This window comes from Acanthochromis polyacanthus, chromosome 8, assembly GCF_021347895.1.
Source record: "Acanthochromis polyacanthus isolate Apoly-LR-REF ecotype Palm Island chromosome 8, KAUST_Apoly_ChrSc, whole genome shotgun sequence".
NCBI lineage: Eukaryota > Metazoa > Chordata > Actinopteri > Pomacentridae > Acanthochromis > Acanthochromis polyacanthus.
In genome coordinates, this window is record NC_067120.1 from 11,794,786 (window position 1) to 11,809,903 (window position 15,118).

General features: G+C 38.7%; 3 protein-coding genes across 4 annotated transcripts; 1 reads left to right on the plus strand and 2 right to left on the minus strand.

Moving 5' to 3' along the window:
* Position 1: 1 nt before the first annotated feature.
* dnaja (DnaJ heat shock protein family (Hsp40) member A) lies at positions 2 to 3,038 on the minus strand. The gene is made up of 8 exons (XM_022190594.2): positions 2,882 to 3,038; positions 2,369 to 2,510; positions 1,780 to 1,954; positions 1,599 to 1,703; positions 1,265 to 1,492; positions 921 to 1,151; positions 715 to 815; positions 2 to 620 (listed from the first exon to the last, which is right to left on the minus strand). Exons 2-8 carry the CDS (start codon positions 2,498 to 2,500, stop codon positions 402 to 404), a joined length of 1,191 nt encoding a protein of 396 aa, XP_022046286.1. The 5' UTR covers positions 2,501 to 2,510; positions 2,882 to 3,038; the 3' UTR covers positions 2 to 401.
* A 1,165-nt stretch (positions 3,039 to 4,203) lies between these two features.
* On the plus strand, positions 4,204 to 10,514 carry acsbg1 (acyl-CoA synthetase bubblegum family member 1). The gene is made up of 14 exons (XM_022190527.2): positions 4,204 to 4,489; positions 5,847 to 5,908; positions 6,072 to 6,340; positions 6,435 to 6,523; positions 6,730 to 6,850; positions 6,934 to 7,014; positions 7,111 to 7,260; positions 7,346 to 7,522; positions 7,874 to 8,055; positions 8,159 to 8,392; positions 8,504 to 8,721; positions 8,903 to 9,042; positions 9,238 to 9,484; positions 9,610 to 10,514. Exons 1-14 carry the CDS (start codon positions 4,443 to 4,445, stop codon positions 9,684 to 9,686), a joined length of 2,094 nt encoding a protein of 697 aa, XP_022046219.1. The 5' UTR covers positions 4,204 to 4,442; the 3' UTR covers positions 9,687 to 10,514.
* On the minus strand, positions 9,726 to 14,761 carry idh3a (isocitrate dehydrogenase (NAD(+)) 3 catalytic subunit alpha). 2 transcript variants are annotated; one of them, XM_022190538.2, is made up of 12 exons: positions 14,632 to 14,703; positions 14,223 to 14,288; positions 13,294 to 13,356; positions 13,063 to 13,146; positions 12,739 to 12,853; positions 12,219 to 12,406; positions 11,887 to 12,020; positions 11,689 to 11,791; positions 11,508 to 11,572; positions 11,084 to 11,168; positions 10,777 to 10,929; positions 9,726 to 10,691 (listed from the first exon to the last, which is right to left on the minus strand). In XM_022190538.2, the coding sequence occupies exons 1-12, from the start codon at positions 14,656 to 14,658 to the stop codon at positions 10,608 to 10,610; spliced, it is 1,167 nt and encodes a 388-aa protein (XP_022046230.1). In that variant the 5' UTR covers positions 14,659 to 14,703; the 3' UTR covers positions 9,726 to 10,607. The 2 variants fall into 2 exon arrangements, with proteins under 2 accessions (XP_022046230.1, XP_022046239.1); XM_022190547.2 differs by lacking the exon at positions 14,223 to 14,288 and having other exon boundaries at positions 14,632 to 14,761.
* Positions 14,762 to 15,118: the final 357 nt, after the last annotated feature.

The window sequence follows — 15,118 nt, forward strand, 5'->3', positions numbered from 1 at the left end:
GTTGAAGCATTCTGGGACTTTTATTGACAAATGATCAAAAATGTTTGTGATTGAAATTACCTTCACAGAAAGCATACAAGTAGTCCTTTCAGCTTCTGTATGAAAAGGAAACATTTGTGCTGCAGATTTCACGAGAAAGACACATAAAAGATACAGATCTTAAATAGGAAACATGACAGTACACCAAAATACAGTTTTGATAACTTTGGGAGCACAGTACTTGACTTGCATATCCATATCCAAACTGAATGCCACACATTAACAGTGCATTACCTCATGGAACAAGGACTTTAAAGATGTAAGTAAAACCACGTCCTTTGCAAAAGAAAAACAAAAAGAAATAGCAAACATCAAGAAAAACCCCGACACTCTTTACAGAGTATATGCATTACTGACTACAATTACTGTGTCTGACATTGCACACCGCTTCTGGGACCTTCGTCGTCATCTTCATCATAAGCTTCCCCGCTGTATGTTTTCTGTTGTGAATGCACATCCACTTCACATAGGTCCACTTCCTCCATTTCATCAACAATCAACAAATCCTCTCTGGCAGGAAGCAGTCTCTCCAGCTGGTACATTAGATGCTCTGGGAGCCAGTGTTTCTCTGGGAATTCCACCTGTAGGATAAATTACTTTTAGTTAAACTGTATACATTTCTCTACAACATAAATATATGACAAAGATTTAAACTCAAAATTGCATCACACCTACCTGGAACTGAACAATAAGTAGTCCCTTTTCATAAGGCTCCTTGTATATTGGCATGCCTTCATTCTGAATTGATTTGATGTCATTAGGCTTGATTACTTCTCCTGTTGATAAAAATAGATGTTCATGAAATCTGTTTTACAAACAATATTCAAAACCAAAACACCAGACAAGTCAGCTGTCTCCGCCAACTGATGTGAGGCATTTACCTGGCTGTGTGGAGATGATGAGTGTTCTGTTGTCCAACGTCTGAATGGTCTTCTTGAAACCACACAGGGCTTCAACAAGTTTAAGGTTCACAGTTGTTCTTAAATTATCCTCTTGTCTCTTGAAAACTGGGTTCTCCTTCTGATCCAGCACAATGATTACATCCCCAGGCTCCAGTCCAGGTTCCTGGTCACCTTCTCCGTGGAATGTAATTTTCTGACCATCTTTCATACCTGCACAACACATTTGTCTTCAGTTCGATTTGCTTTGGAACACCAATTTACTACTAATGAAACAAGATTTAGTGCCTCAGATGGGATGGGATTGGGGGGGATGCAAAACTTACCTTTGTCAATGTGAACTTCAAGAATTTTCTTCTTGCGTTCTACTTTGTGTCCGTTGCAGTTCTTGCAGCGGTCCTTTGAGCTAAATTTCTCGCCCTGTCCCTGGCAGTCTGAACACATGCTTTGGGTCTGCTGGATCATGCCTGGTCCGATCTGTTGCACCTTGATTTGTACTCCTCTTCCTTTGCAAGTCGAACACTTCTCCAAAGTACCCTTCTTACCCCCATAACCTGTGGATTAAAAAAAACAAACCAATTTTAGGTTCTGTACAGCAGCACACATTTTAATGTTACTGGGATGCTTCCCCCGCCCCCACAAAAAAAGACAAGTACTTACCTTCACATTTTTCACAAATTACATTCTTTTGAAGTCCAAGCTTCCTGGTTGAACCATTGTACATCTCCTCCAGTGTGACGCTAAGCTGGTGGACAACATTCTTCCCTGCAGGAAAAAAGAAAATAATGTTATAGATGGAGGAATATGTTCTTTACAAACAGCTATAACAGATATATCTTACCCTTTCTTTCTCTCTGCATCCGTCCTCCACCTCCAAAGAACATGTTGAAAATATCCATAGGATTAGAGCCTCCATTCATGCCTCCCTCTTTGATAGCTTGCTCCCCTCCTTGGTCATACAAGTCTCTTTTCTTTGGATCTGACAGCACATCATATGCTTGAGATATATGCTTGAACTGTGGAAATAAAATAAGACTTCTTAGTCACATTTGATAACAAAACTGCATTTAAAACTCCAGTCACTCCACCATTTTGTACAGCAAGTGCCAATTACATGTCACTGATATGTTATTTGGCCTAGTCTTATATAATGTACATTTACGATGTACTGTATGGTGATGACACTGGTAAACATACATTTGTCAGCCTCCTGACAGTGTAACCTGAGACTGTTCCCCTGCTGTCACAGGGCGGACCTTCCTGTTTCTACACACTGGGGAGCTGCGAGCCTGCGAGTGACTGGAGCTTTCCAGAAACTTCCCGCTGCCCGTTTAAACATGGCGTGTAGGGGTTTAAAATTAGAAAGAGTATTTCCATCAGTCCATAAACGGCCGGGGGGGACACGGTTAAGGTCTCTAAATGCCGCTCACCTTCTCTCCTTCGTTGGGGTTCTTGTCAGGGTGATATTTTAACGCCAGCTTTCTGTAGGCTTTCTTGATTTCCTCCGGTGAAGCTTTGGGGCTGACACCCAACAGATCGTAGTAGCCGGTTTCGTGAACCATGGTGACAAATCTGAATAAATAAAAAAAAAACACACCAAGACATTAAATAAATATCAGATATAGCGGTGTTTCATTATTTAGTAGGTAATTTTGGCATCCAAAGTAGCCACATATCGAAAGTGTAGCTTAAATTAACCAAATAAAGTTCACATTAGCTTGACTGTGCGGCTAGCTTAGCTTAAATACATTAAAAATAACGTTAACTGGTGGCTAAAGTACAGCAAGCTAACACATGGCTCACACAGACAACGTGAGTCGCCGCTATCAGAGGCAGCACTTGTGTTACATGACAACCACAAAGTAACGTTAGCTCGCATTAAACCTGGCATTTTGTCACCGTGTAGCTAAATGTTCTTTCAAACTGTCGTGTAAAGTACTTACTTGCCCGGTGGTTGCTATCCAAGCTTTCAAACGATTGACTGTGAGGCTGCTGGGGGAAGATGGCTGGCTCTTATAACGGCTTCACGGTGCAGAACTTTCTGGAGAGCTCCGACGGAGGGGACGGACTGTGGGTTGGCTCAGACCGCACATCTAGAAAAGACCAGCACGGGGAGGAAGGGTGGAGGTTCCCAGATCAGCTGCTTAGTTTGATCTGCTTTAATTAAAATATTCTATTACCTTCATTAAATCCAGTGAGGGCAATGTGTAAGGGGTTTCATGAGCATTTTATGAGAAACAGCTAAAACCTGTTTGGCAAGTTTATACAGGGGCGTCTCCAGGTATTTTCCATTAGGGGTTCAATACACGAGCAACAGCTCTGGTTGACATTCCTGCTGTCAGTATGCCAATTGCACGCTCCCTCAAATCTTGCAACGTCATCTGTGGCATTGTGCTGTGTGATTAAACTGCACCTTTCAGAGTGGTCTTTTATTGTGGGCAGTCTAAGGCACACCTGTGCACTAATCATGGTGTCTAATCAGCATCTTGATATGGCACACCTGTGAGGTGGGATGGATTATCTCAGCAAAGGAGAAGTGCTCACTATCACAGATTTTGACAGGTTTGTGAACAATATTTGAGAGAAATTGTGATATTGTGTATGCGGATAAAGTTTTAGATCTTTGAGTTCATCTCATAAAAAAATGGGAGCAAAAACAAAAGTGTTGCGTTTATATTTTTGTTGAGTGTAGCTTTGCAATATTACACAAGTTCTCCTTTCTTCCATCCACGATTGTACTGTTTCCACACAAGTACTAGACATTATATTCCAAAGAAAAATGAGCCCACAATGAGTAGAAATGTGACAGAGCAGAAAATGCTTGGGGTTTGGAGAATTAAAGTTTACATGAAGCATAGAGAGATAATAACCCAGAGGGTATGTTACTTGGTATGTTGCACAATAGCAAGAAATACTGAAACTTGTCCCACATGACTGTTAAAACGGTTTTGTAAGCCCCAAATGTAGTTTGTTTTTGTTATAGCTATAAAATTGCCAGCTGCAGATGTCTCAGCTACATAAAAATCTGACTTTTAAGTGTGAAACTCAAACTTCTGGGATGTTAGAACATCTGCCTAATCTGTCTAAAATATAAATCACTGAGATTAAACTTAATCAAAGTTGAATGCAGAACAAAATGTTTTGTTTTTTTCCTATCAGCATGTGATGTGAGAAGGGTTATGTAAGAGGACTGTTTTACACATGAAAGGACAGAGCTCATTGAAAATCAGGACATGTCTTTGAGCGAGTGGTCCAATGCAGTGCACACATGGTCTTTGGGATTTGTTTCACTACCATTGATGACTTCATGAGACTTGTTGGTCTGCACATCTTTTTAGTTTGTTAGTCCCTGACAACGTTTGCAGCTCTTTCAAGGTTGCGCTTTTCCAGAAAGACGTTCTATTCAGTTTCACATCATTCTGATTGTGAAATGTGTTTTCTTTGAGCAACTTCTGAGGGTTGACTGAATAGTGCCAAACTAACAAGGAATCTACAGCTAACAACATGGTGTTTCCTGAAGAAAAGAAGGTCACTGATCAACCTGAGGGCAGGTAAGCAACTTAAAATTAACTTTCCTGTTGTTCTAATTTGAACTACGCTAGTAGTAGTACCTGAAGTTAACAAGTTAGTGGTATATTGTGGACAGTGGTGGAAGAAGAATTCAGATCCTTTACATAAGTAAAACTTGGAATCTCACACTATGAAAGTATTCCACTACAAGTAAAAGTCATACATTTAACATTTCTGAAAATATGTAAGTGCCAAAAGCTAATATTATTCAACTCATCAAAGTAGAAACATCCTTTTTGTAGGGAAATGTTTGATGTCAGTGTTTTATTTCTGGGTTTATGTTATTGATGCATTATGTGCTGTGTTTTACTGCTGTAGGTGTTTATTGCCAAGCTAATTTGAACTGCTTTATATACTTGTCTCCTGTCTATTTTCAACATGCATTATAGGATCACCTTATGTTTGTAGCATTGCTATCCTGTTTTCAGCTGTGTGACAATGTACTTTCTAATGACTTCAAGGGCTTTAATTTTTAAATAATTTTATATCCTAAGAAGCAGGAGAATTTTGTCAACCTCTAAATGAGTGCAGACTTATAATCAGAAAAAAAAATCTGTTCAAAATAAAATTTGGAAATACATGGCCTCTGCTGGACAGGAAGGACTTGAAAAAATGAAAAGTAACTAAATCTATCAGACAAATGTAGTATAACGTGTGCACAATTTTGGGCTCTGAGATGTCACAGAGTAGAAGTGGCTCAGAAACTCCAAGTATAAGTCCAAGTATTAGTATTTTACATTTGTACTTAAGTACAGAATCTGACTAAATGTGTTTAGTTACATTCCACCGCTGACTGTGTAACAGGTTCTAATAGTTTTAGTGAACCTGATTCATCATTTAGTTTGCAAATTCACCACAGAGTGTCATAGGAAACACACCACAAAGTGGTGTGACACCTAAACAAGATTTTTGTTAACATCACTATTTTTATTAGTCTGTACTCTTCAGAGTACCAGCACTTTTGCTCAGGTTGGTAAATAATCATGCTATGAAAATGTAAAACAGCCTATAAATATACGGCTCAAATTCAATGTTATGTAATTTACCAATACACAGAGTATAGTGTATTTATAATTGCAGATGCTGATGTAAGTAATTTCAACAAACCAGTATTTTTATTGAGTTGGAGTGACCAGTCTTTTTGCTGTCATTGACTCTGTCCAACAAAGCAAGGGGGCTTTAGCTGTGCCACAAGCCTCACATTGTGTTCGGTAAACAATACCGCTGTAAAATTACACCCATGTGATGAAATGAAAACAGCAACATAAACTGCTGCCAGAATTAGAGCTGGAGCGTATACGAGCTGTTTGCAGTCCATGTTTCCTCTGTGTGTTTCAGTGTGGCAGCTCAGGAGTCCATGGCACATGTGCGGATAGACGGTGAAGAACTCATCTTAAAAGGTGAGCTATGAGCAAATGGCTCTGCTGAATGAGAAGATCTCAACCATGAGGCAGAGATCATGGCAGAACATGGACATAAGCAGCGCCTGTACTACACGATTGTCTCCCTCTGTGGAAAGAACTGCAGTTGTTTTTTTCAGATTTGACTTTTCTGTCACCCTAGGAAAGAAAAATACAGAAGAGGAGTTTGCCAGCTCATCTCTTGCTCCTGCTGATTCTCTTTGGACCACTGATGCTACAAGCTCAGTCAGGCTGAGAATGGAAGAAGGATGTCCGGATGAACCCATCACAGTTCACCAAATGTTTCAGGCCTCAGTTGAAAAATACGGACACATGCATGCACTGGCCAGCAAGAAGAACAACAAGTGGGAAAAGATAACGTTTATAGAGTATTATCAGTTCTGTTGGACAGCAGCCCGCAGCTTTATCAAGGTATCATCCAAAAAAAGAGATGTTGCTTTAAAATGACACTATCAATGATTCGATCTTAGAAAAGAAAAGACTAATAATTTCTTGTTGTGTGCAGCTTGGTTTGGAGCGATTCCATGGAGTGGCAATACTAGGATTCAATTCAGCTGAATGGTTCTTCTCTGCAGTCGGGGCCATCATGGCTGGGTGAGAGAGAATCATTTTACCACCACACCCAGATTCACATTAAGATTAATCTGAATCACTTAGTAATTCAACTCAACAACACATAATGTACTGTAAAGCTGTTAATGTGCACTCTATTATTTCCATACACACTGCTGTTACAGTGACAGATTCACCAGCTGTTTTCTTTCTCCCATGTTTATAACAACCTCTATTGTTTCTTACAGAGGAATAATGACCGGAATTTATGCCACAAACTCCCCAGAAGCTTGCCAGTATGTGGCTAATGACTCCAAAGCCAACATTGTTGTGGTAGAAGACCAAAAGCAATTGGATAAGATATTGCAGGTATTGTTAGATATACCATATATAAACATATGTTTAATATGCAAAAAAAAATAAATGTAAAAGTCTCTCTCTCGTTGTTATAGATACGTGACCGACTGCCCCATTTGAAAGCCATAGTGCAGTACAGTGGACAGCTCCAGCAGAAGATCTCAAATCTCTACTCTGTAAGTCCCTCAGACAGTCAGATTCCACGTAAAATAATACAGACAAAAATGACCGTTGAGAGTTTGTTCTGAGCAGTGTATTGCCGTATTTTGTAGTGGGAAGAGTTCATGGATCTGGGTCTGGACGTTCCTGAGAAACAACTGGAGGATATCATCAGCAGCCAGCGAGCAAACCAATGTTGCGTCCTCATCTACACATCTGGCACCACAGGAAATCCGAAAGGAGTCATGCTCAGCCATGACAATGTAAGATGCCATGTGATTAATGTTAAAGTGTGCTACTAAAAAAAGCACAGAGGTAAAGTTAATGTCATGATCCATGCATATACAGATCACATGGACCGCCAGTCATGCCAGCATGGTTGGAGAGGTGCAGCCAGCCGACACTAAACAGGAGTCACTAGTGAGCTATCTGCCTCTCAGCCACATTGCTGCTCAGATCTACGATCTCTGGACGGGCATCATGTTCGGGGAGCTGGTATACTTTGCACAGCCTGATGCCTTAAAGGTAAATTGTAAAAATGCTTTAATCACACAGATGGTAAACATCGAATATGTTGAATGCCTGGCAACAGGTAAAAGGAAGAAAAACAACATGGACAACAATCCACCTCAGTTTACTTCCCAATTTAATTACTGCACACACTCCTCCATGATTTTTGAAAAGTTTATCTAATAAGAGACTAATCCTAAATCATGTACATAGAAGCAAAATATTAGTTGTGTAGGAACAAACTGTGTTATGCAATACACCCAATTAAAATGCAGTTTAGCTCAGATTGACTTCCCACAGCTAAAATGTCTTCACTGATGACTTTTTTTCACTTTTGAATAAAATCTCTTGATGCTCTTTCTGCAGGGAAGTTTGGTAAATACACTGCGGGAGGTTTGTCCAACATCTCACATGGGCGTCCCGCGGGTGTGGGAGAAAATGATGGAGAAGATAAAACAAGGAATTAGTCAGTGTGGATACGTGAAGAAGAAACTGGTGACGTGGGCAATGTCAGTCAGCCTGGAAGCCAATCAGAAGTATGAGCTGAAGTAAGTACAGAAAACAAGATATGTGGTACATTCCATGGTCTGAGCAGCAATGGGGATTTTGGCTAATCTTGCTAGTTTATTTAATTCTGTCATTTATTTTTAGGGATGATGAGAAACCATTCCTCTTCTCCCTGGCTGACAGCCTGGTGCTGCAGAGGCTTCGGGCTGAGCTGGGTCTGTCTTGCTGTCAGAAGTTCTTCTCTGGAGCTGCTCCAATAGGTAGTGAAACTGTGCAGTTTTTCCTGGGCCTGAACATCCGCTTGTATGAGGCCTACGGCATGAGCGAGAGCACAGGACCTCACTTTATGTCAGGTCCTAAAGCTTACAAACTACCGAGGTAAAAATGAACAGATCATAAAACTAGCATGCAATATTTTTAGTGCTTATGAGTTAAATTTGAACCTTCTGAACATCTAATAAGAGGACAAATTCTTTTCCTGACCTGTAGCTGTGGTAAGGTGGTGCCCGGCTGTCGATACAAAATGTCCAATGTGGACTCCGAGGGGACGGGTGAAATTTGCTTTTGGGGACGCAACATTTTCATGGGGTTCCTCAACATGGAAGACAAAACAAGAGAAGCTCTGGATGAGGATGGATGGCTGCATTCTGGAGACTTAGGAAAGATTGATGAAGAGGGTTTCTTGTACATCACCGGAAGGATGAAAGGTACTGTTATCTAAGCATACAAAGCCATTATGAGAAAACTGTGTATGTTAAGTCGCCAGCTCACAGCCTGTACAGTACATTCACACATTTGAGTGCATGCTGTTCTGAACAGAATATATGGCTCCTTTGTTCTCCTTTTTATTTTTTGTTGTGAGCCGTAAACAACTGAAATGTCTTTTAGAGTTGATCATCACAGCCGGAGGGGAGAACGTTCCTCCTGTTCCCATAGAGGAAGCAGTGAAGAAGGAGCTACCTATCATCAGCAACGCCATGCTGATCGGAGACAAGAGGAAGTTCTTGTCCATGCTTTTAACCCTGAAGGTAAACAGCCATTAATATTTCATATTCATAGCAGCAGGATGTGCATATCAAATGGAGATACAGTCTTTATATATAACCTGATTTAAATGCAGCTGCTGTATTTTGCTCAGATTTTTTTCGTTGTAAGAAGTCTGGAAGTATAAAGCAGGTGGACAAAATGACGTGACGTTTAGGATTTTTAACTCTTTGTTTCAGTGTTGTGTCGATACAGAAACCATGGAGCCAACAGAGGAACTGAGCGTGGAGGCTGTGGAATTTTGCAGACAGCTGGGCAGCCAAGCAACCAAAGTCTCTGACATAATTGAAGGAAAAGACAAAGACGTGTACCAGGCAATTCAAAAGGGAATCAGCAGAGTCAACTCTGCAGCCACCTCTCATGCCCAACGCATACAAAAGTGGACTATTGTGAGGAAGGACTTCTCTGTTTCTGGAGGAGAGCTAGGTAAGTTTAGCAGAACATCAACCAGCCTTCAGAATAATAACAGTATTTAAAACAGCATTATATACTATGTGGATACTTTTTTGTAGTGAATACATGAGAAATTGCATACTATTTTCTCGTTCCAGGTCCCACTATGAAGCTTCATCGCCCTGTCGTCTTAAAGATGTACCACGAAGTCATAGAGAGCCTTTATCAAGAATAGTGTTGTGTTCAGAATGCAAAAATAACAGCAGAACCATAGTTTCTTCTATTTAGTACTTTTATTTAATGATATTTTAAATTGTGAATAATACTTTTTTATTATAGTACTAGACAGTTTAGAAAGCCACACCATTTTAATGCATCTTTTCACTGGCTGAAATATTGGTCTTAAATTCATATTTATCTCTGACCAACACTTCATTTTTACTTTTTAAAACCATGCATGACATGAAATGATCTGACATTTTCTAAAGATATTTCAGTACTCAGTGTGTGTGTTATCACTTTGGATAAAAACTCATGAAAAGATGGACATAACTTTTACAAGTACTCAATCATAGCTGCACAGAAGTCCTATTACACCGGAGTCATCTGCATCACACTGAATAAAAGGTCTGTCAATTCTGAACTCACTGTAATATCCATTTTACTTTATACATTCATCATACTGCATAAAGAAAAACAGCTTGTAATGAAAAGAAGTGTAAATGTCTGCAAGTTCTAAGTTACAGAAGCTTGATTATGTTTGAACCCATCTTTTGTAACCACATAAATACGAAGCAAATCCACAAACATGACTGAAGAGTTTGGCTTGTTGATGAATGATTGTTTGTCAAGTGATCATAGGAAATGCATTTTAAAATAACTATCAAATACATTAAAGGTCACAGTCACCCAATAAATAGACAATATTCACAAGTTAAACATTTCAGTAACATCACACGTCACATATACAGAAACTGTTGATCGAATGCTTTAAGACAGTGCTTTGGAGTGTGCAAAGAGAAAAATAAAACATTCAGGATCTCCTGAGTCTTTTTTAAAAATACATATTTTGGTAAAATGTGCTGATACAATAAGACACGATGAAGTTAGGTAATTCAGACCCTACCAATTAATTTATGGCTTCACTAGCATCCTTCTAGTTCATGTCCCGCACTCTTTGACATATTGCATCTGTGAATTCTGAGCATTTAGAGTTTCCTCCCAGATCTTTTGTTCGAACCTGAAAGACAATGAATAAGACAAGCGTTATAAATCAGATTAAGAATATATAAATACAAACCTGAATCTCAAGAAAAGCAGATTACCTTTTCATCTCGAATTGTGTCAAAACAGGCAGCTTCAATCTTCTTGGCGTGGCCATGCAGGCCCATGTGCCGCAGCATCATGACTGCACTGAGCAGCAAGGCAGTAGGGTTGGCCATGTCCTTCCCTGCTATATCTGGGGCAGTTCCATGAACCTGATAGCAGGAATTAATCACAATCCATCATCATAGTTGACATTTCTATAAATATGACATTTCTTAAAAGTGTGTGACACTGTCTAATTCCACACCATCATTTAATTTTATGCAGCTTGTGTTTTGATCATCAAACTCACAAAAATCAACATACCGACTCAAAGATGGCCACACCATTAGCACCAATGTTTCCACTAGGAGTCACTCCAAGACCCCCGATTAATCCAGCACAAAGATCGCTGTAAAAGTAAACACATCAAGTCGCATTTACATTACATACGCCGTCTTGCCCATTAGTTATTATGTACACTGGCAAACAGTGTCACTACAAATTTGCAATCGCATCTTCAGTATTTACTGAAGATTTTAGATGCTTATTCCTTGAATGATGATAAATTATTAAAGTTCAGCAAAATCTTATATTACTCTACGTTTGTTTAAGTTATTGGAATTCTTACTCATCAGTTCCCACTGCTCTCTGAGGTCTAGCACATTTCTACATGCACTTTCATGAAAAAAAAAACCATCTATCCTATTAATATTAGGATATAAGAAATTCACCAATAACATTGACTTACCTCAAAATGTCTCCATACAAGTTTGGCATCACCAGTACATCAAACTGTGTGGGATCCTGTACCATCTGTACATGTGTAAAAATAACGTCCCTAATAATTAGGAATGTTAAACACGTTTCTTATCAATCTAAAACTTGTATCCATATAAATACAAATTCATAATAAAAGCTGTTGAACGTACGTTAAGGCACACAGTATCCAGGTACATCTCAGTGAATTTCACATCTCTGTGCTTCTCTGCAGCCTCTCTGCACTTTCGTAGGAAAAGTCCATCTGACATCCGCCTATAAAAATGTCAACAGTTTAAATTCACTTAATTTCAGGAAATAGCATAAAAATGCTGAAATATTTAATGCAATTTCTACTGAATACAACTTACATGATGTTGGCCTTATGAACTGCAGTAACACTGGCCCTCTGATTATTTCTCGCGTATTCAAAAGCATACTCTGCGATGCGTTGGCTGGCTTGTTCAGTGATGAGCTTAATACTCTGCACGACTCCATCAACAATCTGAAATGAGAAGTATGCAAAGAGAATGTGATGAGTATCTGTATGATCAAAATAAATTATATTCCAAAACATCAACGAAAGCGAAGGGAAAGAAATAAAATTGAAGAATAAGACAAAAAAGGGATAGAATGCTTTGATATACAGAAAAATAACAACATGTAGCAGCCAGACAGGAAACATGTTGTTAAAGGGTCTCACCACATGTTCAATCCCACTGTATTCCCCCTCAGTGTTTTCCCTGATGGTCACCAGGTTCACATCAGTGTAGGGCGTTTTGTAGCCCTCAATTGACACACAGGGACGCACATTAGCATAGAGGTCAAAGGTTTTCCTCAGCAGCAGGTTCATGGAGGGATGGCCAGCTGCTATTGGTGTCTTCAAAGGACCTGCAGATATTTCGGTCAATAGAAGTTATAATATACATAATGTCAACACAAAAAGACACCTTTTTGGAGTGATATGGCATGTTTGTAATGAACAGTGATGCATTGATATATTTAAAAAGTTCTTTCCACTACAACATATAATGTTTCATGAACATTTAATCACCTTTATTCACAAGCCTTTGCTGCGGGTATAAATGAGGGTAAAGCTACCGGAATAAAAAGATTAGCTCATACTCCTCAGGAAAAATAAAAGTATGCAAATCCTATTACCATCATCAGGCATAACTTATCCTATTTTTTAAACAAATATAAGAATATAATTAGCCGGTTACCTTTCAGACCAATTTTGTTCTTGTCCATCGATTCTTTAGCATCTGGAGGAATCATCCATTTGCCACCAGGTCCTTTAATGGCTGTCACATTTCTTTCTTCCCACTGAATAGGTGCCTACATCAAAAGCACACAAACAACACAAGATTTTTTAATTCTAACTAATTCTACATTTTTACCACATGTTTTTTTGTGTCAGATATTAGTGCTGAAATAATATAAGTTAGCTGTTCTTTTTCACCCCCCTTTAAAACAACATTGTTGGTTAACGTTCTTGGTGAACAGATGTTTTTTTTTTTTTTTTTTTTTGTTCCTCTTGTACTAACTTTAGCTGCTTCAAAAATCTTCATGACAGCAACAGAGATCTCTGGGCCAATTCCGTCACCGGGGATTAAAGTAACAGTTTGCATCTGTGAGGCAGAACAAAGACACACAATATTTAAGTACGCAAGAAAAATTACACACCTAAGAGAGAGTCTAAATATAACCCAAGCACCAAGATACAACAGAAATCTTCAAGGAAATAATCACTGTAGCTTTAGCGGGAAAGATACATACCCCCGGGTGAAAGTCCTGGATTGTGGTGTCGCATTCTTAAAAGCGCCAACTACCCGTGACACCTGCCAGTCAAAAAGGGCCAAAACACATTAGAAATCACGCAATTTTCCAATATAAATGGTCTCACTTCCATGACATAAATAAAGCAATGCATCTATTCTGTTGTTTATTGCTGGTAATTGAGAAAAACATTAACATAGAGCCATTATGTGAAGTGAAATGAACATAGTTTACTGGAATGGTGACGATAGTAGCAGCAGAATGTCTCAAGAATTATACAGCCATATACAGAATGCTTGATGGGAATAGCAGTTTTATCATGTATTCTTTTTTTAATATAAAATTTGTACAATTGTACTTTAATGCCGAACCATTCGTCACTGAAGTAAGAAAACGTGCAATGAACAATGAAATAATTAACACCTAAATAAACATGATAGATGATACAGTAGATATAGATAGATAGATAGATAGATAGATAGATAGATAGATAGATAGATAGATAGATAGATAGATAGATAGATAGATAGATAGATGACTTCAAAGCAGTATGCTATTTATGAAGGAATTGCCAGTCCTTGATAGTGTGTTAATTTTCAGCCTTGTTTAGTACAAATGACGATCAGCAATTTGTAAACCTGTATAGTGTGCAAATGTGTGTTAAGAGGCTATGGCAAGGACATGGGCAAAAAAAGGAAAGGCAACACAAGTTCCATTTTGAAGCCAAAGCGTTTCCATAAGTTGTCATAGCTCGCTTGAATTGCAGAAATTGCACAAGTGCTACAGCAAAGGCGCTCTGCCTTGGAAAACATTGCAATACAAAATGCCAGACCAGATTTGAGTAACATTGCTACTGAGGGTCATTGCTAGCTAGCTCTTTTTCTAATGCAACAAGGATAGTCAGCGTTTTAACGTATGCTCAACTTACTTCCTGTGGTTTGATTTTATCCTTGCCATTGATGGATAAACCCAACTTTCCTAGCAGATTAAGAATCTGTAGACGATAGACATTTGTTTCCACAACGTATTTTTAACAGAAAGTGATCAACTTGAGCAGTCAGCTATATAAACTGTCACGACATTGCATTATAATATCATAAAACATGTAGTTAGCTCACTAGCTAGCTAAACAGCAGTCAAGAGTCGGGTTGCTATAGTAACTACAAGCAGGAAGTGCGAGCGCTAAGCTAAGAGGTTAGCAGTGTGGGTTCTGACCGCAGTCTTTGATCATATGAATAGAAATAAAGGATGCTAACGTTAGCTTATTAATCAAAACAAAATAGAATGCATTTGATTAATCACTTATGAAAGATTTGCATGCAATTTCTCATACATACCGCTGACCTCCACGCATTCCCTGCCATCCTGAGCTAGCCAAGGTCGATGCAGCAGCAGCAGTAGTAGTTAGCACTTATCAAGCTAACGCAAGTACACAGCGGATGTCTGTCCTGCACGATGTCTGTCTTCTACATAAAGTCTTATTAAACACATTTACGTGGCCGATAAAGTAATTGTTTGTGCGAATTTAAATTAGATTGTAACAGTAACATTAAAATATATTTTTTCTATATTGCTGCCTATGTTTACACAATTTGCAACGTTAAAAACTTGACTCATTTTGCTTTTACTCTGAAAGATAAGGAAGCTCTGAGATTTAGAAAATTTACGTTTAGTCTCCAGTAACACTACGGAAAATAAATTTAAATGCAAGCTTTTCATACAAATTAAAAATACATTTTTTTTATTATAAATAGGCTAATATGCATGACTACATGGGTACTAAAGGCTGTGTATTCACTTTATAAACAAATCCTTAAAGTATTA